Source organism: Lepisma saccharinum, chromosome 3 (assembly GCF_977018435.1).
Source record: "Lepisma saccharinum chromosome 3, izLepSacc3.1, whole genome shotgun sequence".
In the NCBI taxonomy this organism is placed as follows: Eukaryota; Metazoa; Arthropoda; class Insecta; order Zygentoma; family Lepismatidae; genus Lepisma; species Lepisma saccharinum.
In genome coordinates this window covers 4,187,158-4,214,131 of record NC_139231.1, presented here as the reverse complement: position 1 = coordinate 4,214,131, position 26,974 = coordinate 4,187,158, and the positions used below count along the sequence as shown (strand labels likewise).

General features: G+C 38.4%; 1 protein-coding gene across 2 annotated transcripts in view; it reads left to right on the top strand.

The window, feature by feature from the left end:
- Positions 1-54: 54 nt before the first annotated feature.
- Positions 55-26,974, top strand: part of Dp (transcription factor Dp) — an 89,296-nt gene continuing 62,376 nt past the window's right edge. For both annotated transcript variants that reach the window (XM_083118293.1, XM_083118292.1), the window contains exons 1-2: positions 55-435; positions 13,534-13,652. In XM_083118293.1, the coding sequence (XP_082974419.1) occupies positions 387-435; positions 13,534-13,652 (168 nt within the window). In that variant the 5' untranslated portion in view covers positions 55-386. The remainder of the gene's footprint in view (positions 436-13,533; positions 13,653-26,974) is intronic.

Below are 26,974 nucleotides of genomic sequence, written 5' to 3'. Positions count from 1 at the left end.
AGATCAGGGAATGGACACGTGATAAACTCTAACCAATCAGCTGTTTAGCTTTGTGCCTGCCGCCAAGCTCATCTCAGGAGTATTTGCACGAAATCGCTCTATTTTCTTGATTGTTTTATGTGTGTATTTACGGTTTGATTATCTGCTCTATGCACTGTTTGAAACATGAGCTATTATGCTACAACAAAGTGGCATCAACCTTCACATGTTTTTAACGTTCTAGTGAAATTCCATGCAAGAAATGTTGGAGATTTCACCGTCGCCATTTTGGTAAAGCGACAAGATTACTGAATTCGGTGGTCGTATTATGAACTGATCAAAGACTGTAGTGTGAGGTGTAATCTCCTTGTTTTATCGTGTACGTAAACGAGGAACCACTAAGAAAAATGACACAACCTAATAGTACGCTAAATCTTTGGATACAAAGCTCAAGTGGTAAGTTATATCCCTCTGTAGTCAACGTTATGTAGCAGGGAACTTATACGGATTTTCCTATGTATACTTACCTGGGAAATTCACGGCCTAAATGAAAAGCTTGTATGAATGAATTATGCTAAGTTTCTAATTGTTGGTTACTCATTATTTTATTTCTGATACATTTTTATAATATGTTCACATAATTTACATGAGCTCCGTCACTTTATATGTGAGGCCCAGTTAAAAAACATTGAGAAATTTTTGGCGAGCTAAAGATCGTGGAGTGGGCCCCTCACTTATTTTCTTATTTTTCGAAACCAAATACTTATAACATGAAGGTATTAATCTAATACTGCATGGCGCTTTGTTTCTCATGTTATAATGCGTTGAACTCGTGGTAATGACACTGGCCTTGTAGCCTATATAGTAGCTAGTATGTAACAACACTATTCATACTTTCGAAGGGAAAAGTAGGATGAAAGACGTTTTTCTTGAACCAAAGTTTCGTAACTTGGCATTTCCATTATTTTTTTTTTTTAAAAAAAGCATAGACTACCATTGGTATATTAAATGTGAACTTGGGCAGCGAAGGGTTTGGTACTAATTTACTATCCTTCGGACACATTTATTTATTTTTACAGAAGAAACTACTTACCGTAATTAGTTCCTGTAGCATTGTCGAACATCAGGAAGGTGTTTTGTGTGATTTGGGAATGTTTCACAGCTGAAATTCATGTTGTTCGTTGAAAATTAATTCTCCGACGGAGATAGCGGTTGGCGCGTACATCTTGCTACACCATCACGTTCGTACACCATCACCTTCGTACACCGTCGTGACGCGTCGTGATTGTGTTTTGTTGGTATCCAGTGTTTCGAACTGTCTGCGTTTGCGACGAGAGTTAGAACGGTGGAACGGGAGGTAGGAGGATGGCGTGTGGTGGGTGTGTGGTCAAATTTGTTCCGGGCGTGGAGAACCATGTGCAGTTTTTGGTTGAACACGGGGTAGTGAAGAGAGGAAAGGAATGTCCAAAATGTGGCAGTGAATTTTCGGTTACTTACTAATTTGGGTCTCCTAATCACGAATCTGCACTTAAAATTTGGCGCTTATTTCGGGGCAGGTGAATCCGGCCACTTTCTAACATGCCCTTAACAGGGAGTCTATAGATATAGGCGGGGCCGCGATAGCGGTTGGGGGCGGTAGGTCGATTACCCCAGGGGCGGAGCCCGGAACCGGCGGGAAATTCGGAAATCGAGGGTGTGGAAATAAGAACTTAATTTCGATTATTTTGCTATTTCCACGTGTGAGCGCCAAATTTTGACTGCAGATTCGTGATTAGGGGGTCAAAATTAGTGAGTATGCCGAATTTCAAACAAAATGGAGAAATTCCCTGTATTGTAAAATCGCTCCGTAGGGCCACGCAAAGGTTTCAATAGTGAAAAATATAGCCCCACGAACCATTGGCGCTAGCCCCACGAACCATTGGCGCTACCCCCACGAACCATTGGCACGTGGATAGGTTAGTAGGGCCACGCAAAGGTTTCAATAGTGAAAAATTGGTTTCGAAAAAAATATTCGTAAATAGATCTGATTAAGTTTGTCGACGGGCATTTCTTGGGTTCCGAAGGTTGAAACACTGCATAACAATTGAAAATCGAGAAAAAAGTAGGCCGATGCGTCATTCCTACGCGTTATTATTTACGAAGGTGTGCGCGCCATGTTGTGTGTGAGGCAAACGGAAAGGTAGGAGGAAGAAGTAGTCGTAATGTGAAAAATTGCTCTTACTTTCATCAAAACAACGTCAATACACGTTCAGGAATGTTCCGCGAAGGAGATACGTAAGTTCGAATGTCAAGAATTTGGCAAAAGAGAAGCCGGACGCGCAATTATGTATGAAGGTGCACTCGCGATATTTTGTCTCGGGCAAGGAAAAACACCCACCAGAAAGACGTTCTGGTAATGTGAAAAATTGCTCTTACTTTCATCAAAACAACGTTAATACAACTTCAGGAATGTTCCGCGAAGCAGATACGTAAGTATGAATGTCAAAAATTGACGAAACCAAAAAATTAGAGGTGTCCGAAGGATAGTAAATTTTTACCAAGGGTTTTTTTTCTCATGCACAGAGATATACTTGCACAACTTTTAACAAAATTTATTTCATTTATGTAACAAGGAATTGCCCTTTAGCTTATACCAGGGCATGAAATTTCAAGTTTGAAGTCAGTCACCGGTTTAAAATCTTTGGTCGCCACTATTTTATAATGATAAATAATAAAAATATGAGCAATTATTAAAAACAACGGTATCACTGAAGATGACCGGACCCCCCTCCGATTTTCTTCGTATTTGGCATACTTACTAATTGAGGCCTGCTAATGAGGAATATGAAGTTAAAATTTGTCGGAAACGTCTAGAAATTGCAAAATAATTGCGAACCATTGATGTGTGGTTAGGTTAGGTAAACATGGTTAAAATTTTGTGTCGTGGTAGTATCAGGATCTAGAAGTTGCAAAATAATTGCGAACCATTGACTCTATCCCCACGAACCATTGACGTGTGGTTAGGTTAGGCAAACATAGTTAAAATTTGGTGTTGTGGTAGTATCAGGAATATATATATATTTGTTTGTGGAACAAAAAATTTAGTGAAAATAAACTGTTTCCATTCCGAAAACAAACTCCTTATTTTTGCTTATTTTGCAATTTCTAGACATTTCCGACAACTTTTAACTTCAGATTCGTGATTAGGAGGCCTCAATTAGTGAGTATGCCAAATATGAAGAAAATCGGAGAGGGGTCCGGTCATCTTCAGTCATTCCAAAATAACATATCTTAGGAATTAATGTTTGTGTAGTGCTGTCGTTCTGCACTGAAGTTCCACTTATCAATCGCAGCTGCTGGGTCAAACTCTGGCAAGGGGTCTCCATTTACAGAAACTTGGAGCAAATCATCTAGTGTCTCAGTCTTCAGAGAATTCCTGTAAGTAGAACAGTACAAACTGTCAAAATCTGGTGCAAATTGGGGAATCTTGCTGAACACTCCTCACTGTGAATCTTCTCCAGCGTCTAATTCAAAGTTTGTATTCTGCCCACTCTGGTAACAGAACATCCATTTTCTCATTCTAAAAACTCTGGTTCAAGTACATGTAGAGCTTCTTTATTTCTTCTATCCCAAACTGAAGAATATTTTCTTTGCGAGGCCAACCCAAGGTGTCGAAAACATGCAGAGATGCAATCTTTCTGTGATGTACACCTTCGCATTGTTAATTAAGTTTCCTCTAACAGTCTGAAACTATTGCTCTCCATTTTGAATGTTTGTGAGCTGCACATCCCTGACCTGCCCTGAAATGGATACATGATCCAAGAAATCTTGTTTGCTTGGTCCAACATTAGATTCCAGGTCAACCAAAACTGAAATACAGTGTTCAATTCTTATTTTCAGAGATGAAATCAAAAGATTCTTATTTTGTAGTGCCAAGCTTAAAGGGTTCAGTTTCCTGTAGAAATCCAAAAGGAAGTACAGAAGCTTAACAAATTGAAATTGCTTCAAACGTTTTAGCAAACCCTTAGCTTTAGCGCCATCATTGTCTTTTCCATAGGCCACCTGTTCAAGATGGGTCACAACAGCTTTCCATGATTGCAACAGAGCTCTTACAGCACTTTCTTTGCTGGCTAACCACCTAATAGTGTGGATATCACTCAGTTTTAGAATTTCGTCTCCAATAACTTCTGCCGTTTCTCTCAAGATGTGAAGTATTTTAGCAGAGCCATGGTAAAACTGAAAAATATTCCTAATCAAATGCTCTTAAGATATTCAACTTCACCACACGCATCCAACACAGCTAACTGCAAACGGTGTGGAAGGCAGTGAATATTTATAATTTTATTACAAATAGCTTTCATTTGCACAGCCAATCCTGATTTGTGCCCGACCATATTTGCTGCACCATCAGTACCCAAGCCTACAATGTAACACTTGTTTCTGTATTTATTTGAACCTATTTCCTTATCTAAATAATCAGTTACGGCAGTGAAGTAAACAGCAGAAGTAGAGTTTGGCAGCTCTATTACTCCTAAAATGTCCTCTTTGATGTAACCATCATTTGCATCCACATATCGACCATACACATTTGCATGCTCAACTGATGATCTATCTGTGGATCCATCAATCAGAAGGCTGATGTATGTACTTTTCTTTATTTTCTCCACTAGATCTAACTTCAAAGTGTCAGCTATGAAGTGAATAAATTCTCTGCATTGCTTTTCATTGCCATACTTAGGTAGAACACTCACACTTAATTTGTCTGCCAAACACAGCAGATCTACAAAGCCTTTAAATGCATTTTGCCATCTGTGTTTCTGTCGGGCATTCTTTTGCCTTTCCACTGGCAACATTTTCACTATGGACTTTACTCTGACTATGCTTAAAAAGGACTCCTTTTTAAAAGGTACAGAAAACCCATTGACCCATTTTTTATCAACGTTACTGGTAGGCACCTGTTTACAATATTTGCAAGATTTGTTGCCTCGTCCTACAACAACCACTCAAAATGGTTTAACCACTCTTTATTAAATTTCCTTTTAACTGGAAATGACACTGAATCTCTATCACATTTCCTTTTACCACTTTTAGCACTGTTGGGAGATGAGCTAAGTGGAACACTGCTACTAGCTGATTTTGATACATCACCCATAATGAAAAGGGATCGTATGTTCTTCTCCATAGCAGTAACTAAATAAAACTAATTCTCTGGAACCACTTCACTCACAGGCAACTACCACCGAACCAAAAAGAACGAGGTAAATAGAACAAACGTTACTACAACGTCAACTAACGCTCACGAGTGCATTTATCGCATTCTTTGGTCAACAAAGACTGGACACTGAAGCGTGCGAGAGCAGTTCACATCAGTGAAAACGGAGTTTTTTCCATGCACAAGCAAGGAGTCACTGTTGGGCCACGGTCTGCTCCACTCTACCCCTCAAGTCCGCACGGTGCACGATGCATATTCTGTTCACCACATCTTCGCAACCTTACCTCACCCCTCAACCTGCCAAAATCTCAGCGCGTATCTCCATTGACAGTCAAAACGTTGCTACATCTTTTTGCACTTCTCGGGTGTCAGCAGCCAGCCCTCCTCTGGCTATGGTGACTGCATTGCTCAACGACATGATGGGGGAGGGATGAAGACAGGCCCCGTACCAAACAATAGGAGAGGAGGCTGGCAAAGAAAGAGGGCACCATAGAATGTTTTTTTTTTTAATGGCAGCAAAAGCAAAGTCAGGTTATGCGAGGGAGATATTTACAATTAGGAGATGTATATTCTAGTTACACACTGTTAATATGTTGTTTTTACAAATTTTCATTTCAATTTTATGGTTTGTAAAGAATTTCGACTGAAGCTCTGCTGGCCCCTTGAGAAAAATCCTGCGAGCGCCCCTGGACCCATGCCCGTCCCAGAGAAAATAAACATCAATGTATAAAGTATGTATTTCACACACCACACACATAATCTTATTCAAATCACAGAACTATGTGTTTTAGAGCAGTGCAGGCTGGCACTGGAACAAGATAACTTTAAATTGGCGCAGTCATTTTTTTTAAGGGAATAGTATTGTTTTTGTTTTAAAAAATGTGCCCTGTCCTGCGGAATAATTTACTTAACATCCTTCTGGAAAAAAATTGAAAGAAAAGCACCTGCAAAAGGCGGAAGTCCGTGATAATAAACAAGATTGACGCTACATTCTACTTAGCTTTATAATAAACACAAGTGCGTTACAATAATAATATATTTTTAAAATCGATGTTATTAAAAATATTTGTGGCTGACACATTTTAAAGAAGTAACATACATGAATTACTTTTTCACAGTGTTTTTTTATTCAACCGCGATGATGTGGATGTGCGGTGATAATATGAAAGTTAGGAAGGGACACCCAGGGGGATCTGAACCCAGAAACCCTGGCATCATAGCACACTGTACTAACGATTTCGCCAAGAAGGGCGGTGGAAGGTAGCATTTTGAGCAAAGCAGAAATTAAGTTATAAATATGATATATATTTTTCATATAAGATATGATGGAGGCACATAGTGTTTCGGATCCCACTTTAAACTGTAGGTCCAGTCCAAATCAATATCAATCAATTTAATATATGAACCAGCGTGTAGTGCATCTCCACTGCATATCAAATTAAGAATCCAGTTTACAAGGGGATTATATTCTGTACTCTTCACAGTGAAAAGTGTTAACCCACTGAGAATCCAGCCGGCAACGTGGCAGAGTAGTAGGCATATCGTGCTACAACACTATGGGTTCCAGGTTCGAATCCTGACATGGGCATGGATGTTCGTGAGTGTCCATTCATCAATTCCATCATATCACCACTCATCCCGATCTTCGCAAATTAGCCAAAAGTGGTTTATCCCGATCTTCGCAAATTAGCCAAAAGTGGCCCAAAAAGCAAAGTAAAATGAAGCAAATCAATTAATCAAACCAATGAGAAACCAAAGTTTTCTATTTTGGAATCTCATTAAACTGGGCCTCCTCCAGGACGTATTGATAACGTCGCTCTGAAATCAAGGGGTGCAGAATTCCTTACCCAGGGGGGGGGGTTCGAATCCCACTTTAAGTTGTAAGTTCAGCCCCTATTAGGCTTTTTGGGCATAAAGTGAACTTTATAAAAACAATCTTTCGTTGAACTTGATATTGGTTTACATTTTTTGCATTTAATTTTGAATATGTATAATAATAATGATTATAATTAATAGACGTAATGAAAGCCGAAAACATCAAGATTTGATCAAATTGTCCTTTGTTCATCGAGATGTTACTGACACTGGTATTGAAGAAAGGGGCTGGACTGAAGGTTTTGCTACCCTTGGGGGGGGGGGGGGGGACAAAGAAAAAAGGTGTCGAAGGAACCAGGGAAGAATGTCCTCCTCCCTGCTCTGTTTAAGTGGGGGAGAGTGGGTGGTCTGATGTTTGACAACTCTTAACTAGCCTTTCTTTGTCGGTGCGTTCTGCACCCCAATATTTATAGTTGTGGTTTTGCTTCCGATGGGGGACACGGAGGTCCGATTAGATGGTGTCGGCATTGAGTGGACACATGGTTTTCAATGGACTCGCTTTCCAAAACCATGTACGAACGTTGGATTGAGATGTTAGGGCATGTTTGACACACATTTGAAACAACGGCGACCGGGAATTTCGCACCCTGCTTATACAGTGTAAATGGAAATTGTTTTGCTTAATCTCCATGCCGTAATGTTTGATATCCATGATGGTGTGCAGTATGGCTCCATCTTTTTTGGAGTTGAAGTTGAATATGGTCTCGTTTCAGAGGCATGTTCCGTCGATATTATTAAAAACCTACTATTTGTCCCGTTTTATAAAAGTCTAGGAGTTGTCTTGAGAACCCAGTCTAAATTGGTGAGACATTTCATATTAAAAATAAAGGTTCATGGAATTCATAAACTAGGGTCATTGCAACACTGTGGTAGAACAGTTGGACTTTGTTTCAAGCACTTCATAACAATCAAAATGTTCCATTGTCATCGGGAATATTCGAACAGACAGACTGTTTAAATTATCTTGCATCATGGGTTGTATTGTTTTGTGTGTGTTCCGTTGTTTGTAGAGCAGTGAATAGCATGGCCAAGAAGTGTACTTGTAGTCCCAATATTAACCTGCATTTTGATAAACTCAACAAAGAAATATGGGTTTTTTTTTTGTTTTTTTTTGGAAGTTTTATGAACGGTTGATGAAGAATAAAGCTGTTCTCAAGAAGATTGGTTCTTCTGGTAAATATGGATGGCATTCCTGAACTTCAGCATAGGCTTAACGTCAAAGGTTGATCAGATGGGACCAGAAACACTGTTTGCCATGCCGAGATTATAATAATTAATATATTTTCACAAAGGAAGATCATGTTGTGTTTATGTGATTCATACTTTAATATGTTAATAATAACAACTACAATTATTGTACAATTAGGCCAAACCGATTTTTCAGGAGGGGGTAAACTGACCTGGAGATGTCCCGTTTTTTGGTTAAAATATTATGGTCACACAATTACCAATGCTCCGATTACTGTTCAAAAAATTTCTCTGCATATGTGACTTCAGAGATTGGAGGAACTCTCAGAACTGCATGTAAAAAAATGTAATCTGACCTACATATGGATATGATTGAAGTTGCACATGAGAATGGAACCCCCATGTGGTTGTCTTGAATGCACCTCACATCTTGGCCATTTGTGAAATTGTTGTGAACAGCATCATGCTTCCAAGTACATGTTTTCTTTGAGTTTGAGTGAACCTCGGAGCCACCTTGATGTAGAGACATTATCAGAAATTCCCATCAGAGATCGCCAACATTCAAAGAAATACTGCCATCAGTTTTTTTCAAAGACTGTCCCAATTATTTCAAACATAAATCTTTGTGTTTTAATTGTATGTCACTAACAGGTAGCACTCAAAACTTCTATTTATTCCCTCATAACACACACACAAACCCTAAGCTCTATTACTCCAATTCTTTTGACTAGAATTTCAATTTGAAATTTCTACTGTTATGGAACCCACACAGTAGAATGAGCTGTGGCATTGTTCTGTGAGAGAACAGGAGCTGTTGTTGTTGAACTCAGAATTCCATTTAAGACTCAATGCCACAACAGTCATTTGCAAGAATTGCATTTTTGAATTTAGTGTAAACAGTACTTTCAGAATTTTCCTTCAAACCCTGTGTATCCAACAATGTTTTTCCCATATTAACTACTGGACTAACATAGGTTAACCTTTAGGTGCCCAAGCGTCTCGATCGAGATACCCAAAAGTAACCCTCAATTGCCAAAGCGTCTCGATCGAGACGCTGTGTCAAGGTCGTTTTGAGAGTTAGCCCCCTCCCCTGCCACATATACGCCGAATTTGCAAAAATTTCATATAGTCTGAATCTCTGGTTCATTCCGCGTACAACGGTATATCACTCATCTCTCTAGGGCAATTAGCTTCCGAACTACACTCATTTAATTGAAACTCTGCATTTTGCTCAAAATCGGCTTGGGCAACCGAGGCTTACTATTGAAAAAGGGCTTGGGCGTTAAAAGGTTAATGATTGTGTATGACTGCACATACATGATGTTGAACATTTTAACAGTGTACAGAGTTATGAATAGCATAGTTTCAGACATCACATATGTCCTTTTTGCAGAGAGTTGCTGAAAATAATAAATCGTACAACCTGCAGACCACATTAGATCAGTTTGCATACCTCCTTGTTAACCATGACACTTTATAGCAAGGGGTGCAAGGGATAGCGTTCATTAAAAGCAATCAAGTGTGGGAGGGGGGACTCACTTCCAAATAGTACACCCCGGTAAACATTTCTGCATGAGAGTGAGGCTCTGGCACCTGAACCTACAGCTAGTGTACTGTTTTGTCCTTATATGTGTTTAGTGCCCCTTTAGGACCTGAGCTTTTAACCTAGTTTTAGTCTTCGAAGACACGTTTTTATTTTAGTAATGATACAAGAGGTAATGCAAAGGTAAATTTCTCCATGCATATAGCACCGTGCCATGCAGGCACATTTAGGGGATGATGTGGTAGAGCACCACATATTCTCGATCTGTTTTTTTTTTTAAGAGTGATGTGATCAGCACCATGCTCTGGGTACCTCTGCCTCCATCCCCCCCCCCCATGTCAGGTACCCATTGATTAGAAGCTGGGTGAGCAGCGGAGCTGCTTTATGCAGGGACAAGCCAAGAAAAAGTCCAACCTCAGATCATGCACCCTGGGGGTCTCATGTAGCAGTCAGACACCCTACAGACTAGACGACTGGTGCAAATGCCCCAAGGTGCTTTGCACCCACAATTTTTATTTCATTCAGTCAGTCAGTCTTTATAACAGGTTCATTGCCCAGAATTCATGAAAGGGAAGAAATGATATGTTAAATGGTCTTTATAGTCTTCTTGTTTTCCATCCCCTTCTGCTACAGAGTGTCCGAAAAGTCACGCAACCCGGTGTTTACGACCGTATAACGGAATAGCGAAACGGAATGAGAAGAAACGCTTTCTTCCAAGAGAATGCCCTGTATATTAGGAAAATTTAGAGAGACAAACATATGTAAGAACATGCATGTTTTAATAACAAATAAGCAAAGTGTTGCCAAAGGCGGAAAAAAAATATTTGCAAATCGTGTATATTGATGCACAGAATTCACTGAGGTGAATTATTGCAACATTTCACAATACCAACGAACAATTTTAATGGCCATCTAATGAATTTGACAGAAAAATAACTTTGACGAAGTTTCAAAAACATTGCAGAAGGGAATAAATGGGCTGTTCCAAAAATCGATGTTTTCACAATATTACGCAGGACACTGGCAACACTGTTGCTGTCACGTGTCACTAACAGACGTGTTTCACCTCAGGCTATCACACTAGGGCACTTTTAAAGACAAAAGAGAAAGTTGGTTATTCTCGAACATATGCAATAAATTACATACACCTTGCAACCCTGAAATGTGGGTACAGAAGAACGTGTATCAATTGTTATGTTTTCTGTGCCTTAGGTGGTTGCTGTTTGCAGCGAACAGCATTCCAGATTGTGCTGAGGTGGTGTGTGTGTTTTTAAAATGCCATATTCTACACAGGAAAGAGTGTTTATTGTTAAAGAATATATCCGAACATCGTCATATTCTTGCGTAAGAGAAGCATTTAGGGATACCCACAGTTCAGGGTTGCAAGGTGTATGTAATTTATTGCATATGTTCGAGAATAACCAACTTTCTCCTTTGTCTTTAAAAGTGCCCTAGTGTGATAGCCTGAGGTGAAACACATCTCTTAGTGACACATGACAGCAACAGTGTTGCCAGTGTCCTGCGTAATATTGTGAAAACATCGATTTTTGGAACAGCCCATTTATTCCCTTCTGCAATGTTTTTGAAACTTCGTCAAAGTTATTTTTCTGTCAAATTCATTAGATGGCCATCCAAATTGTTCGTTGGTATTGTGAAATGTTGCAATAATTTACCTCAGTGAGTTCTGTGCATCAATATACACGATTTGCAAATATTTTTTTTCCGTCTTTGGCAACACTTTGCTTATTTGTTATTAAAATATGCATGTTCTTACATATGTTTGTCTCTCTAAATTTTCCCAATATACAGGGCATTCTCTTGGCAGAAAGCGTTTCTTCTCATTCCGTTTCGCTATTCCGTTATACGGTCGTAAACACCGGGTTGCGTGACTTTTCGGACACTCTGTATTAAGAGTCTGGTTTCATAGTCAATCTTTGTTTTAATTTTGGTATTAATGGTCATGTTAATCAAGAAATCTCTGTACCCTAGATGAAAGAACCCAACTGTGTATACTGAACCTACATCATTCATATATTGATGTGATTTAGAATTCTACCCAACATGCTGCCATCTTTATATATGATGTCATGCTAATTTTTTTAGAGATCAGTATCTCTGAACTAATGGGCCAGTTTTAACAGATTTCAGTTAGGATAGAAGAATGAACATTTCTATCATACTAAATAAAATATGAAAGTTTTTGTATATTTATTCTTGGTTTCATAAATTGAAAGTATAATATTAGGGGTGGCAGTTCATATACAGCAAGAAAGTGGAAATTTTGCATGGTTTATTGCATTGCAATACATTGCAAAGTATACAGTGTAGTATGTAATGTTATTTTAGACTTTCAGCATATTCTTGCCAAAGTGTAGATTTTAATGACCTCAGACAAACAATTCATCTTCCCAACTACTTGTCATCCATGTTGGAAGATGATTGCATTGTTTTAAGTAATATTTTCAGCTTTTTGAGAAGTACAGGCATTTTACACTGTCTCTATGGTAGTATATCTTTTGAACATGTTGTGTGTGTTCTGTGCAGGTCCCTTTAGGACTTTGTGCTCTTTCTCAGGGGTCTTTATACACCCCTTGTTTTATATTTTAGATTAGGGTTTTTCCCTCCATTTAAGGTTGGAAGGATGCAAAATGGCAGTGTATGCTAATGCATCCATTAATCTTGGCTTGCTCACTTTCTTTGGACAAACTTTACTAAACAAACAACAAAACATGTCAAATGCAGTGGAAATATTTAAAATATAAAAGTGCCTGATATAAAAGGGAAGGGCAAAGTTTCGATTGTTTAATTCCGATATGGTGCACAGGATTTTTTTTTTTCATAGTTAGATATTTATTTGTGTCTGTTAAGACATACTTTGGAGTTTTTGTGATTACTTACTGAATGTTTGCTTGAGAATGTTTTTTCACTTCTGTATACTCCTACATGGTTCTTCTCTTGCAACCAGCCATTTGTTTACTGTCATCGTGGTTACGGACTGCTGCTGCTATCTAGGTCACGTGTGTAGAGTTCGAAGTGGTTTCATAGGTTAGTCGAGTTGGGTTTAGGGCTCTTAGCATTACAATAGTTTTCCTAAATGCTTTCAACATCTCATCATGTTAGTGCTGGTCTCAAGCATGAAACCCCTTCGAGCCTCATGTCAGCAGTAGTCTGTAGAATGCCAGTGCTATTTACTTTCAGAAAGCTTCAAATTTACTTTCCCAGTCATTTCCACAATTCTTCAAAAAAAATTCCTCCTGTGAATGAAAAATGCCTTGGCGATGGAAAGCACGGGTGCTTGCATAAAGCACTTTTTAAATTTTTTCACCTATAAATTGCACTTTTCCGAATTCCAAATGGTGGTAATTACTTTCAATAAGATTCAATTTTAGTGTGGCAATAAGTTCTACGATTCTGCAATGATTCTGTCTCCCATGAAAGTTTGAAAAATTCATTAAACATTCTGAACCCTTACCATAAGGAACGCCAACCTTGCTGTCATATTCCCCACTCTTACAAAATTCTTCTGTCGTAAAACTATTGATGTTGTGCATGAAACATCCATAATCTGCAAATTACAAGAATGTTGATGTGGTCAATTTATTTACTGTCACCTAAGTAGTAACTGACCCTTCTGTATTATAACAATATCATTGGAAGTCAATGAGATTGCTACAACCCTAAAGTGTCCATGACTGTACATGTAAATTTGTTCCCTAATGATGGTAAAGATTGAATTTTTTCGTCTTTCTATTTCCAGGGCAACCCCAAATGGTCAAAATGGTCCAGACCAAGCCACTGGCTGGTCTTGTAGCCACAACCTTCAATAATGAGAGTGTTAAGGCTCTTTTTAAGACTCCAAGTCAAGATGGAAGCCAGGTAAGAACATGTTGTTTTGTATTTCATGACTTTTCTTTTAAAGTTGTGACTAGAATACTTTTACCCCCAGAAAAGAAAATGGGTCATTCCACAGAATTTCATCACAAAAAAATAAAAATGGTTGCTCGACCATTTTTGATTTTCTTCATATTTGGTGTGTTGAACCCCTTGGAAAAGAGAAGTCAAAAACAGGTTTCAATTTTTTTTATCTGTTATGGTTTTTAAGTTTCAGGGTGTCGAAAATCGCAAAATTGAGCAATTTCACGAAAAATCAGCTTTTGCAAAATATTTAATACTTCATAACGAATGAAGATATTTTAAAAATTCCAAGTTTATTGGAATCTGCATATCTTGCAGTACTAAAAAAGTTACATGGTTAAGTTTTGTAACAAAAAGCAACCTTTGATCAGTGTATCGGAAATATCAGAACAAATTGTGTAAAATCGCTGAGTTTTGGTTTTTTTTTTATTATGAAAGGGGGACAGATAACATGTTAATTTTATTTTTATGTTGTAGTAGTATGTTAGTTAATTTACCCTAAAAATAAGCAAGTTGTTAACTGCTCCCCTTTCTGAGATACAAGAGCTTAAATATCGGAAAATTAGCAAAAACCAGCTTTTTGACCCCTCTGTAACTCAAAAGGGGGAGCAGGTAGGATTACCAAATTTTGAAGATGCTTCATATGAGTGAGCATGTTCAAAATCTCAAAATTTGGTGTTGTTATTCAAACTACTTATGGAGATACAGGCATTTTCCTTTATTACATTTCAACGTCAATTCGTCATATGCCTCCTGGTATAAGAAACAGGAAAAATTCTAAAAATAATGTTCACACCTTAGAGGATGGATTTTTAAGAAATAATATCACACATTGACTCACATTAACAGCAGCAATAGCAAGATAATGCAGTATAGAGAATGAAGACTGTATGCTTCGTGGTTGTCCTAATTGTCCAGGGACTGAGTTGTTCCACCAGTACCTGCGTGAAGCCATAGATGTTGACAATGAACTGCTTGATTCACCTGTTAACTACAAACAGTGGACCACAACGGAACGTTGTGAGCTACTGTCTATGTTGGATAAATAAGATTATGAAACTTAGAATGCATCATTATATTGCTAAGAGGCGGTCACAGTACATAAAAGACAGAAAAAGTTACCTTAAACCACATGAATGCATAGTACAAGGAGATTTCGCTGAGAACTTCACCTTCATCCTTAAGGATGAGATTCAATCTTACCATTGGGTAAATGCTCAGGCTACAGTTCGTACATTTGTTCTGTATTTTAAAAAGGAAAATGATGCCGATATCACAAACGCAAGCTTCTGCAACACCAAAAGAAATGTTTACTTTGTGCAGAGATAATATACCAGGGGTAAAATATTCATATGTTACTAAAGAAAAGGTTGAAGAAACAGCTGAATTCCTAGCTGAAAGATTTCATTCATCTACTACAATAAAGCATACTCGAGGTTTCCACAGTTTTGTCCCTGTTAATAAGACCACTATCAGAGTCCGTCAGACATAATTTTCTGCAAACTTCGAAGATATGAGAATTTCTATTGAGGAAGACTGTGCTTGCAATGTATTATTTGAGTCTGTTAAAATAGGCAGCCATGTGGCATGTATTTATGATTGAAAGTGGTGGCTGGGAGTCATCAAAGATATATGTGAACATGAACAGGACTTCCATGTATACTTTTTTCATCCTTGTGGTCCAAGTACAAGTTTCAAATTATCCAAGGATGACTATGTGTGGGTAAAATCAAAAAAACATTTTGAAGGATTTATCACCATTAGAGGTAACAGCGCCTACAGGAAGAGTACATAACATCCAACCAGAGATGAGTGAAGCAATTGAGAGTTGCTTAAATGCAAGACCATGAAATAATAGCCCCCTACTTTGTTAATGAGGAAATATACATTGTTTTTACCATTAGTTATGGCTTATCACAATTTTGTACATTTGCGCAACTAAGCCTACCTACTCATCAATAAAAAAAACACTATTATACATTTTCTTTTTTGTTTAACAAAATGGTTATTTTATTAAATTGAGATAAGTCCCCAAGTTGTAGAGTATGAGCGCTTATTGAACTGGCTGATTAAAAAAAACACCTAAAATATTAATGAAATCAGTATTATATGTTGTCTTTGTGTCAGAGCAGAATAAAAAATAAAAATATTTGTACTTTAACAATTTTTTTTTAGTTTTATTTCTCTAGCAATGTAACGAATTGACGTTGAAATGTCATAAAGGAAAATGCCTGTATCTCCATAAGTAGTTTGAATAACAACACCAAATTTTGAGATTTTGAACATGCTCACTCATATGAAGCATCTTCAAAATTTGGTAATCCTACCTGCTCCCCCTTTTGAGTTACAGGGGGGTCAAGAAGCTGGTTTTTGCTAATTTTCCGATATTTAAGCTCTTGTATCTCAGAAAGGGGAGCAGTTAACAACTTGCTTATTTTTAGGGTAAATTAACTAACATACTACTACAACATAAAAATAAAATTAACATGTTATCTGTCCCCCTTTCATAATAAAAAAACACCAAAACTCAGCAATTTTACACAATTTGTTCTGATATTTCCGATACACTGATCATAGGTTGCTTTTTGTTACAAAACTTAACCATGTAACTTTTTTAGTACTGCAAGATATGCAGATTCCAATAAACTTGGAATTTTTAAAATATCTTCATTCGTTATGAAGATATTAAATATTTTGCAAAAGCTAATTTTTCGTGAAATTGCTCAATTTTGCGATTTTCGACACCCTGAAACTTAAAAACCACAACAGATAAAAAAAATTTGAAACCTGTTTTTGACTTCTCTTTTCTAAGGGGTTCAACATACCAAATATGAAGAAAATCAAAAATGGTCGAGCAACCACCTTGTGATGAAATTCTGTGGAATAACCCAAATGTTTGAAGTTCATTTCTAAGTACCATGCAAATTTTCAATTTGATCTTTACCAGATGGCTGGGACAGCAGTAATCCCAGCAGCTGAAAACACCTCGAAGGTGGCTGGTATTTCACCTGTTCCAGTGCCTCATTTCAAATGTCATTTTTCCAAAATCTATAGATGATATTTCAGTATTTTTTTCCTGCATGAAGGTATGACATACTCAGATTTTAATTATGTAATAGATATTTGAAGTTCATGCAACACCCAAATGTCAGCCTCCCTTCCATGTAGTACACCCTGGACCACATTTTTTAGACTACCAAAGCTCTGGCATCTGGACCCATGGCCAGTATAGTCCTCTATGGACTTTGTTGTGTACTGTCCATGTGTGTTTGTGATTGTCAGAGGCGCAACCACAAATTTTTGTCTGGGAGGGGGGGGGAGTACCAGGATAAACATACCAATAATAATAATAATTACATTATTATTAGTAGAGCCCAGATTTTTATGTAGTATATGTACATAAATATGTATCAATAATTGATAAAATATGTAATATTAATAATTATACAGTATCCAAGCAATTTCAAAAATTCTGCTACATATTTCTTTTATTTGAACATATTCAATGTAATTTTAAAGACATAATGTGTTATAATTAAAATTGGTATCAAATTTATAAACTCAAAAAAGCACAGCAACGTGCACATATTTAAGAAACCAATTTTGTCAACTATTAATTACTTTTCCCATCGCAAATTATTGTAGAATATGTAAATACGTACGAGAGTTTTTCGTAACTTTCGAAACAAATTGTAAAAAAAAAAAGGCATCTACACAAAGAACAATCGAATAAAAATACATAGCTTTTTTTGTACAAGGGAACATATTGTGTAACCCTCTTGGTACAGGAAAGTAGCTTTCTTGTCCACCAATACCAAGTTTCTAGGTACTTTGCCTAAACCTAAAGGCGAAACGAAAATATTTAACCAGAAAGGGGAGGGGAGAGAAACTCCAGCATCTTTCGATAAATAACTGTTCCAGTATTTTTTTATTTTTTTTTGTAAATCCTGTCTTTCGACTGCGAAATTTTAGGTGACAGACCGTAAGCACTATGCATCTCATTGATTAGAAAATATGACATCACATGAGATATATATATATTTTCTTCATCATGTTTCATAGATCGAAAATATAGGAAAAAAGATCAAGATAGGAAAAAATTGCCGAAATATGTTGATATATGTAAATTAAATTAGCAAATATGTAAAATATGTAATATCCTGGCAAATATGTAACAAAACTTATGCAAAATAATGTCATTTACATAATTTGTTGACATTTTTGACATTTTCGTGTTCAAGGTATGTATCTAGAAAGGAATAGAATATGTAATTACATACAAATCCTAGCTCTAATTATTAGTACTATTATTATTAGTAGTAGTATCAAAGAAGTTATTTTCCTTGTCAATCATGCAAAAAGGGGGTAGAAGTCTGTGCTAAAGCTTTTGTGTTGGAACAAACTATCTGAAATATTTTTTTTCAAAACGTTCAATTTCACATTACCTAGTAATGGAAAACAAGTACACAAACTGTATCGAAAGACAAAAAATGCATGATGAATATAACTCTATTTGTACATACAAAATGTATAACTTCATGTACAACATATGTTTTACACACATGCAACATGGAGTGACGTAAAGTAAGAAAATACACATGCAACCTGCTATATGGCGTACGGTTTTAGATGCGATGTGGGACAGGGCCACGCAGAGCCTATCCGTGCTGATCAGCCTATGGCAGGAGTGCAACGTTGTACAGTTAGGAAACCGCGGCATGCAAGTTAAATGCTGTGTCCTGTATTTTTCTTGCGCGGAAGAAGTTTTCATGAAACTCGCCACTTTAAGATTCTTCATAAGACATTTTGAACGTGACTGTGCCAGTCCCATCAATTTCCGCCCTTACAGCCAGAGTTATCGTTTCTTGATGAAACACTGGGAAACAACACGTCTCAACACACACATAATGACCCTTTGATTTTTCTTACGTCTGTTTTTTTCGTTGCCACTGTGTTGACAGCTGAGTTATGTCTTCGGAAAAAGATGCATGTTAAATTCTTCTCAATATACACAATGACTCTTCATTGTTGTGGGCGTTCTCAAACATTGCGAATCTGAATCAGTTTGACCTCTTATATGCTGCAGTGATGTGATATTATAATCCCGTGTTGAAATATTCACTATATAGTAACACTGTTGAGCCTTGTTTCCATTTTAATAAAACATTAAAGTGCTGACCAAGGCAAAATTTATTGTATATAAAAAATATACAGTAAACACGTTAATGTTTTATTCACTATATAATTTTACTGTATTCATATATACTGTGTATGCATTATTTAAAAAATAATAATAATATTGGACACAGCCAATTCTGTCTTTCCCTTTCGCTAACCGTTCATTTGGCAACAGCGCAATAGCACTGGCTGCTTATTGGCTCAACTCATGTTCCTTCTGAAAATGTACATGGTATAATTTTTAAAATTATGTACGTATTCAAAAAAATTTTAAATACATGGGCTTCCAAAAGAAGAAATGGAAAACAATGTGGATGATAGAAGACGAGGAAGGATGTGAAATCACAGACAAAAAAGGAATATCGAATGTGTGGGGAAAGTACGTTGAAGAGCTCTACCAGAAAGAGAATCGCCCAGACAGTCTGAATGTAGAAAATGAAGATGACGTGCCTGATGATGAGAAAGGATACTATATCCTGAATGAAGAATTTGAGCAAGCACTCAAAGAAATGAGGAATGGGAAAGCAACGGGCACTGATGAAATTCCTGTTGAACTTATCAAATGCCTGGGAGATGGAAAAAGAGAGATACTGCACTTATGCAATGAAATCTATGAGAAAGGGGATTGGCCACAAGATTTCACGGAGACTGTTTTGGTACCTCTGCAGAAGAAAAGCAATGCCAGAAAATGTTCTGAGTACAGGACAATCAGCTTGATATCTCACTCAGCAAAAATTCTTCTAAGAATTCTGAACAGACGCCTATACTCGAAGGTCAGTGGCGAGTTAGAGGAAGAACAGTTTGGTTTCAGGAAAGGAAGAGGTACAAGGGATGCAATTGGTTTACTGAGGACCATTGGGGAAAGATATTTAGAGAAAGGAAAGGAGGTGTTTGTAGTATTTGTAGACCTGGAGAAAGCTTTTGATAGAGTGAATTGGGTTAAACTTTCAGAAATTCTGAAGAAAATTGGTGTAGATTGGAAAGAGAGAAGACTTCTAAGCAACTTATACATGAATCAACGAGTTAAAGTGAGAACAGGAGACGAAATGACAGAAGGCTGTGAAATTGGAAGAGGAGTACGACAAGGATGCTGCCTATCGCCTACTTTGTTTAATATCTATTTAGAAGATATAGTGAAAACTTGTTTCCAGGGCACAGGAGGTGTCAAATTGGGAGGAAGAAGAATAAACTGCATAAGATTTGCTGATGACATGGCATTATTCGCTGAGGATGAAATAACCATAAATAGTATGTTAGAAGAGTTAAACAGCAGCTGTGAGCAGTATGGAATGAAGATTAATGTAAAGAAGACAAAGGCAATGGTTATAGGATGGAAACCAAGGAATATTAATGTGAGAGCAAACAGTGAAAGAATCCAGCAAGTGGATAGCTTCAAGTACCTCGGATGCACTATAAGCAGTGACATGAGCTGCAACCAAAAAGTGAAAATGAGAATCGCAATAGCAAAAGAAGCTTTCAATAGAAGAAAAAATGTTTTTTGTGGACCCATGGACATAGGTCTAAGGAAGAGATTAGTGAAATGTTTTGTGTGGAGTGTAGTACTATATGGTGCAGAAACCTGGACGTTGAGAAGAAATGAAGAGAAACGACTCGAAGCTTTTGAAATGTGGACATGGCGAAAAATGGAGCGTGTAAAATGGACAGACAAGGTAAGAAACGAAGCCGTACTGAAAAGAGTTGGTGAAAAAAGATCTATACTGGAGACCATCAAGAAGAGGAAAAGAAACTGGTTAGGACACTGTCTAAGAAGAAACTGCCTGCTAAGAGATGCCTTGGAGGGAATGGTTGAAGGAAGAAAAGTCCGTGGAAGAAAGAGATATCAGCTTATGGATGATATTAAATTAACTGGGTCGTATGCTATTACGAAGCGTAAGGCAGAGAACAGGGAAAGCTGGAGATTGCAGTGAAAAACCTGCCAATTAGGCAGAAAACAATGAATGAAATGAATTAATGAATATGTGTAACATATATTATTTAAATACATTTCATAATCAATTCACCCACCTGATGATAAACCAAAAATTACACACATCAAAAAAAAATTTCGAAACACCCCAGTTGACCAGTGAAACAGTGAAATATGGAACGGTGCCTGGCTTGTGACTCGTGGTAGATGTCAGTCGAGACGTTACCAGCAGAGCAGACAGAAATAGCAGCACCACCGTGCGACGTGGGTGGGAATAATGCAACTCACAACCACTCCGAGCTGCCAGTACGGCAAGATGTATTGTGTTGCAGTGAGTGAAACGCACCTGCCTGGGCAGAAAAATGCCTCCAGTAACGATATCAGAATACAATCGTGTTCGAATTGTCACCTTAGTGGAGGAAGGTTATTCTTATTGTCAAGTTTCCCAGCGAGTGGGTGTGAGTGTATCTACCATGTCCAAAACATGGAAACTTTATGTGGAGACTGGAGGCGTTGTCGATCGTTCTCGCAGTGGTCGTCCCCCGTTCGTCCACCCTATCACAGGACCGCTATGTCTGAATTCTTGCCCAGAGAAACCCCGAACGCACTGCTGCAGATCTCAGAAATCACATGTTTGGAGCTACAGGTGTACACGTGACCCCACAAATCATTCGCAATCGGCTCCATAATGCACGGTTGCATGCACTACGTCCCTGGAGAGCGCCCCCGTTAACCATGACATGCCGTAGTGTACGATATCGGTGGGCTCAACAACACCACGACTGGGACATTCAGCGATGGTCCAGTGTTCTCTTTACTGATGAATGCCGCCTGTGTTTGCGACCTGATAATGGTCGAATACATGTGTGCCGATTGTCAGGATGCATTGCTCGAGGTAGGTATGTGGTGGTGCATCATCAACAGATAGGTGGCTCAGTCATGTTTTTGGGGTGGTATCATGATGGGACATTCCACACCACTGGTTGCTGTCCAAGGGTCTATGAATGCTGTCACATATCAGGACTGTGTTTTGGAATGTTTTGTTGCACCTTTTCGTGTGCTGTTGCAGGATGACTTTGCTCATTGTCACAGGGTGCAGATTGTAGGAGCGTTCATCGACAATGAATGGACTGGCCCCCATTTTCCCCAGACATAAACCCCATTGAGCATGTATGGGACAAGCTGAAAATGGCTGTCCGGAAGCGTGTACCACCTCCCTCGACACTAAACGACCTCTGATGAGCGGCAGAAGACATGTTGGATACGATAGACCAAGAGTTCATTGAGAGCCTCATCAATGGTATGCCACAACATGTGAATGACCTGAGACGTGTACGAGGAGGCATTCCTCGCTACTGAGATGGACCATGTGCTTTGCAGAGATCAGGTCATGTGCTGTCTCTTTTTGTTCCATTGTCGCCATAATGGCATACTTTGTTTTTTCGTCTGTCACTTGACTGGGATTGTCATGTCGTTTCACTGTACTGTGGTCAAAGGTTTCCACAAATACACTATTCATTTTTCATGATGCCTATACTTCATTTTCTTTCTCTAATACCCGTTACTGTGGGTGGTTCCAAACTTTTTTTGATGTGTGTATATAAATTGTTTCTCAAATCTGCACGCTCTTTTTCCTCCAAACAATTGTTCATGCATTTAAGACAAAATCAATGCAGAGAAAACTTACTTCTCTCACTGGTAATTTGCAATGCAGTACATAAAACAACAACATTGCGAGCGATGCGAGAAAGAAAATGTTTTGGTCAAATTTTTTACAAACTTTACATAAGTAATTTCACAGGATGCCAGTCGCCCAGGCATTCTTTCTTTTGCAACATTTTTCATCGAGATGTTCAGGGCCGACTCCCGCCACCACCTAGCTACGGCTATGAACTTGATGAGACTAAGAAAAGTAAGCATTGTGCAGTTTTATTTGCATCAATTTCCCCTATGTAACCCTTTGCAGGTGCTCTTGGTAGTCAGTGTTTGTCCCCCCTTGCAGGGTGGCACATATTGTATGTACCAATTTGAGTTTGCAACCCTGCCAGAATGTACGTGTGAATGTGTGGCACAACTACATCCGTGGAGAGTTGGGAGTCAGGCAATTAGTATACCATAGACCATTGGCCAATGCAGACATAGATTGTGGCAGTTGGAGTTTTCATCCAAATGGATCTGCATCATAAAAGCCTTCCTGCATTACCTCGAACAATGCATCCAAGCAGAAGGAGGACATTATTTTCAAGGTGCACTGATGTCTTTATTGCCCATATTATATACTGTATTAAATGCCTCTATTTTAATTTCATAACCATATAAAGTTACTACAAGCACTCACTGTCTTATTTTCTTGTAGTTTACGGTTATTAAAATGCGTACATACAAGAAAAACTCACTGTCTTTCCATTGTCATTTGAAGTTGCTAGATAGAATGGGCATGTACCGAAAGTCGCACAAGTTGAACACGTTAAACAAGTTATGGCAACTGGCTGTTCCATAAGAGCTTTCATGAGGTTCATTATGCCGTTCCAGAAGTCACTTTTCGTGCGTTTCATTCGAGAACCAATTTCACCAAAAGCATAGGCTCATGAGATAAGTTTGTTGCGTTAAAATTGTCTGCTAGTTGCAGAAACTCAGGAAAACGTGCACTGAACCAAAAATCACGGACTAAAAGCATCTCCAAACCGCAGAAAGTGCTGAACTGTTAGGATGATGAGTGTACGTGTATATAAGTGTGAAAATTGCAATGTAATTGGAGAGAAAATTGAAATTATGCTAGTTCTTTCAGAAAGTATTGCAGTATTTTTGTAGTAGTATAGAGTCTACCAATTTGAACATCAGATCTTTAAAATTAGATAGAATGAAAACCACAAGTGATAATGACATATATTTTTTTTATTTTGAAGAGCAAACAATGGCATTATGTTTTGAACAATAGGTCGTTCAAATGTCCTCCTCTGCTTCAGTGGGTGGAATGGATTCTGAATGTCCAATTTTCCAGTACATCTGCACACATATTGAGCGGTATAGCCTCAATGGTATGTTCTATGTTCCGTTTCAGGTCACGAACTGTGCGTGGCTTATTCTCATAGACCTTAGATTTGACATAACCCCATAGAAAATAATCCAGAGGGATTAGGTCACATGACCTTGGTGGCCAGTTCACATCACCCTTTCTTGACAACTCGTCGGGGGAACTTTTCCTGCAATAATTCCATTGTTTAGCGAGCTGTGTGGCAAGTTGCACCGTCCTGTTGGAAAAACACATTGTTAATGTCAAGATTTGTCATTTTAGGCCTCAAAAACTGCACCACCATATTCCTGTATCGCTCCCCATTGACAGTCACGTGATTTCCATGTTGGTCCTCAAAAAAATAAGGCCCGATCATGCCATTGGCCCAAAAACCACACCACACATTCACTTTCTTAGGATGAAGGGGTATGTCCAGAATCACTTGCGGATTTTCATCTGCCCAAATCCTACAGTTTTGTTTGTTCATAGCAAAATTATTAAATGAATAGCATATGTAGGTAGTAATGTCAACATGCAGGCAGGTGTTTGGCCAGAGCAAATCGTCTGAAATGACATGTGCAAGTGAAATTAGCAGAAGTATTCAAGTTAATGATGAAAATTGTTAAGAATTTTCTTTAAAGATTGTACTTAAGAATTGGTGTACAGAGATATACGTTATGGTGTAGATTTGAGTGTTTTATTTTAAATGCAAACTTCAATGCAGCTACTGATTATTTTTCTTTTGGTACTTTATTTTATAAACACTGACATCTGCAGCATATTGTATTTCCTCTTAGAAAGTAGCCCTTCTATTGTCTGCCATTTGTAAATATTTCAAACAAAACACAGTCAATGTCGTTCTGAAAGTCGCTATAATAACTAGATCACGAGGCCAGTTACTTTCGTTCGATTTGTGCATTTTTTACGACTTTCGGAATGCACCCAAAATGTTCTATATAAGGTAATCAGTGTAGCCATCTTATAGAATCGAATTCTAGAAAATCAGTTCCAGCATCACCCCTATGGAAACTGAAGACACGAAATTTACCAAAACACACAATGTATAAGTTCACTCTTTGATACCATAGAATTTTTGTCTGCACATTTTGAGAAAGAATGTATAATGAAGGTAATGTTTTAAAAATCGTAATTTCCGGGAAATTTTTTAAATCTCTCATCTCCCTCTATAAAAAGTATTAAGTACATTGTGAACTCTTTCTTTTCCCTTTTCATCATTATCACTGTAAAAGATATTGGCAAGAAACGATGATTGATAAGTTAAAACCCAATTATGTGCCACATTTTTAGTGTGCGAATTTTTTCTTAAAAAAAAAAACTTTCAATATGCGTAAATTAAAAATTCTAATAATAGTCATTATGTTCTTTCACTTGAGTATGTCACACCCTCATATGAATATGAATGAACAAAAAGGACAGGACTGCTTTGGCTGCATTACTCGAATAAGTGAATGCAATTTTGAAAGTGTGTTAGTGTCAGTACTTGAAATATTTTGTGTAAGCTTGCTCTGACCTTGATATTTCAATGTAAAGAAAACACTTGTTAGTAGATCCTGGGCACTGTTTCCTTATGAAAGTAGGTCATAGACAGCTTTAAATTGGCACATGCCTACCATAATGTTGTCCAGGAGCAGTATATTTTTTTTCATTTTGGTAGTACAAAATAAGTCTGCTTGATTTCTAGTAATGTTTGTGTACAAACCATTCTTCTACCGTACATGCCAATTTTGCCATTTCAGGGGATTTTTGCATGCTAGTGGAAGTCAAATATGTAGAGTTTGCATTTGTTTTTTCTTCCACCATTATACAGTGTATCCCATTAATCTTGACTCATAGTAGAAGTAAAAATTTGAATTGCAGAGTTTATTCAGTGTCTGCCATTGTATTGCATGTACAGTTGAAGGAAAAATCACCCCTCCTGAAACACTTTATGGAGCAGTCGCAGAAATTTGCTAATATGCCTGCTCAGTGCATTCTTCAAGATAGAGAATGCTCTGAATTTTTACCTTGTATACCATAGCTTTTGGGTTACCCCAAAACTAAAAATCAAGTGGAATAAGATTTGGCCTTCTTCATTCATCCGCGGGACCCAGTCCAATGTGTGCGAAACTATGTTAAGGTAATGTCGCACTGTCAACACATGGTGTAGAAGGGCACCATCATGTTAAAAACTCCTATGTGTCCATACAGGACACCCCATGTATATGAAGCTATTCCCTGTGCATTGCAACATGCCATGGAGACACATGTGGTGTATGGAGGTGGAGCCCCTCAGGCATATAATATACAGGGTCTGTATTTTAAGTAATGAGAATATTTTTTTCCTGCCGCGACTAGACGTCAGGGCGCGCTGGGACCGATTGGAGTCTGTAGTGGGGGGTGTGACCTTGAAAGCGCTCCAAGCGGCAGTTGCCTGCTGGCGTCCGTTGAGGCATGATCACGCGTAGCGTGGACGTCAGCAAATTAGTGTGTGCAAGAGCAAAATGCAGCAAAGCATTGAACAGCTGTACGCGATCAAATTTTGTGTGCGCCTTGGAAAATCTGGTGCAGCAATGATGGAAATGATTCGGCAAGCGTACGGCAGTGACAGTTTATCACAAGCGCAAGTGTTTCGGTGGCACAAAATGTTCAAAGAAGGCCGGGAGAGCATGGAGGACGAACCCCGCGCAGGGCGCCCGTCAACCGCACGAACCAGAGACAACGAACAACGTGTGCGAGATTTGCTAGCACACTCCGCAGTCGCCTCGACGAAAAAAGGTGCGCATGTCCAAGTCCAGAATCAAAGCATTGCTGATTGTGTTTTTCGACAAGAAAGGTGTGGTCCACGTGGAATGTGTGCCTGCAGAAATGACAGTCAATGGCTCTTTCTGCGTGGGGGTGTTAAAAAGGTTGAAGAGACGGGTCAACCGAGTGCGACCACAAATTCCCGCCGATTGGGAGCTCCATCATGACAATGCGCCATGTCACACGTGCTTCGTGGTTAGAGTTCCTGACGAAATGTGGCATCACAACGATTCCTCAGCCTCCCTACAGCCCCGACCTTGCCCCTGCAGATTTTTTCCTCTTTCCCAGAGTGAAAACAGCCCTCAAAGGACTCCACCACGGAACCCTGGATGCGGTCAAAGCGGCTTGCACGCGTGCTCTCAA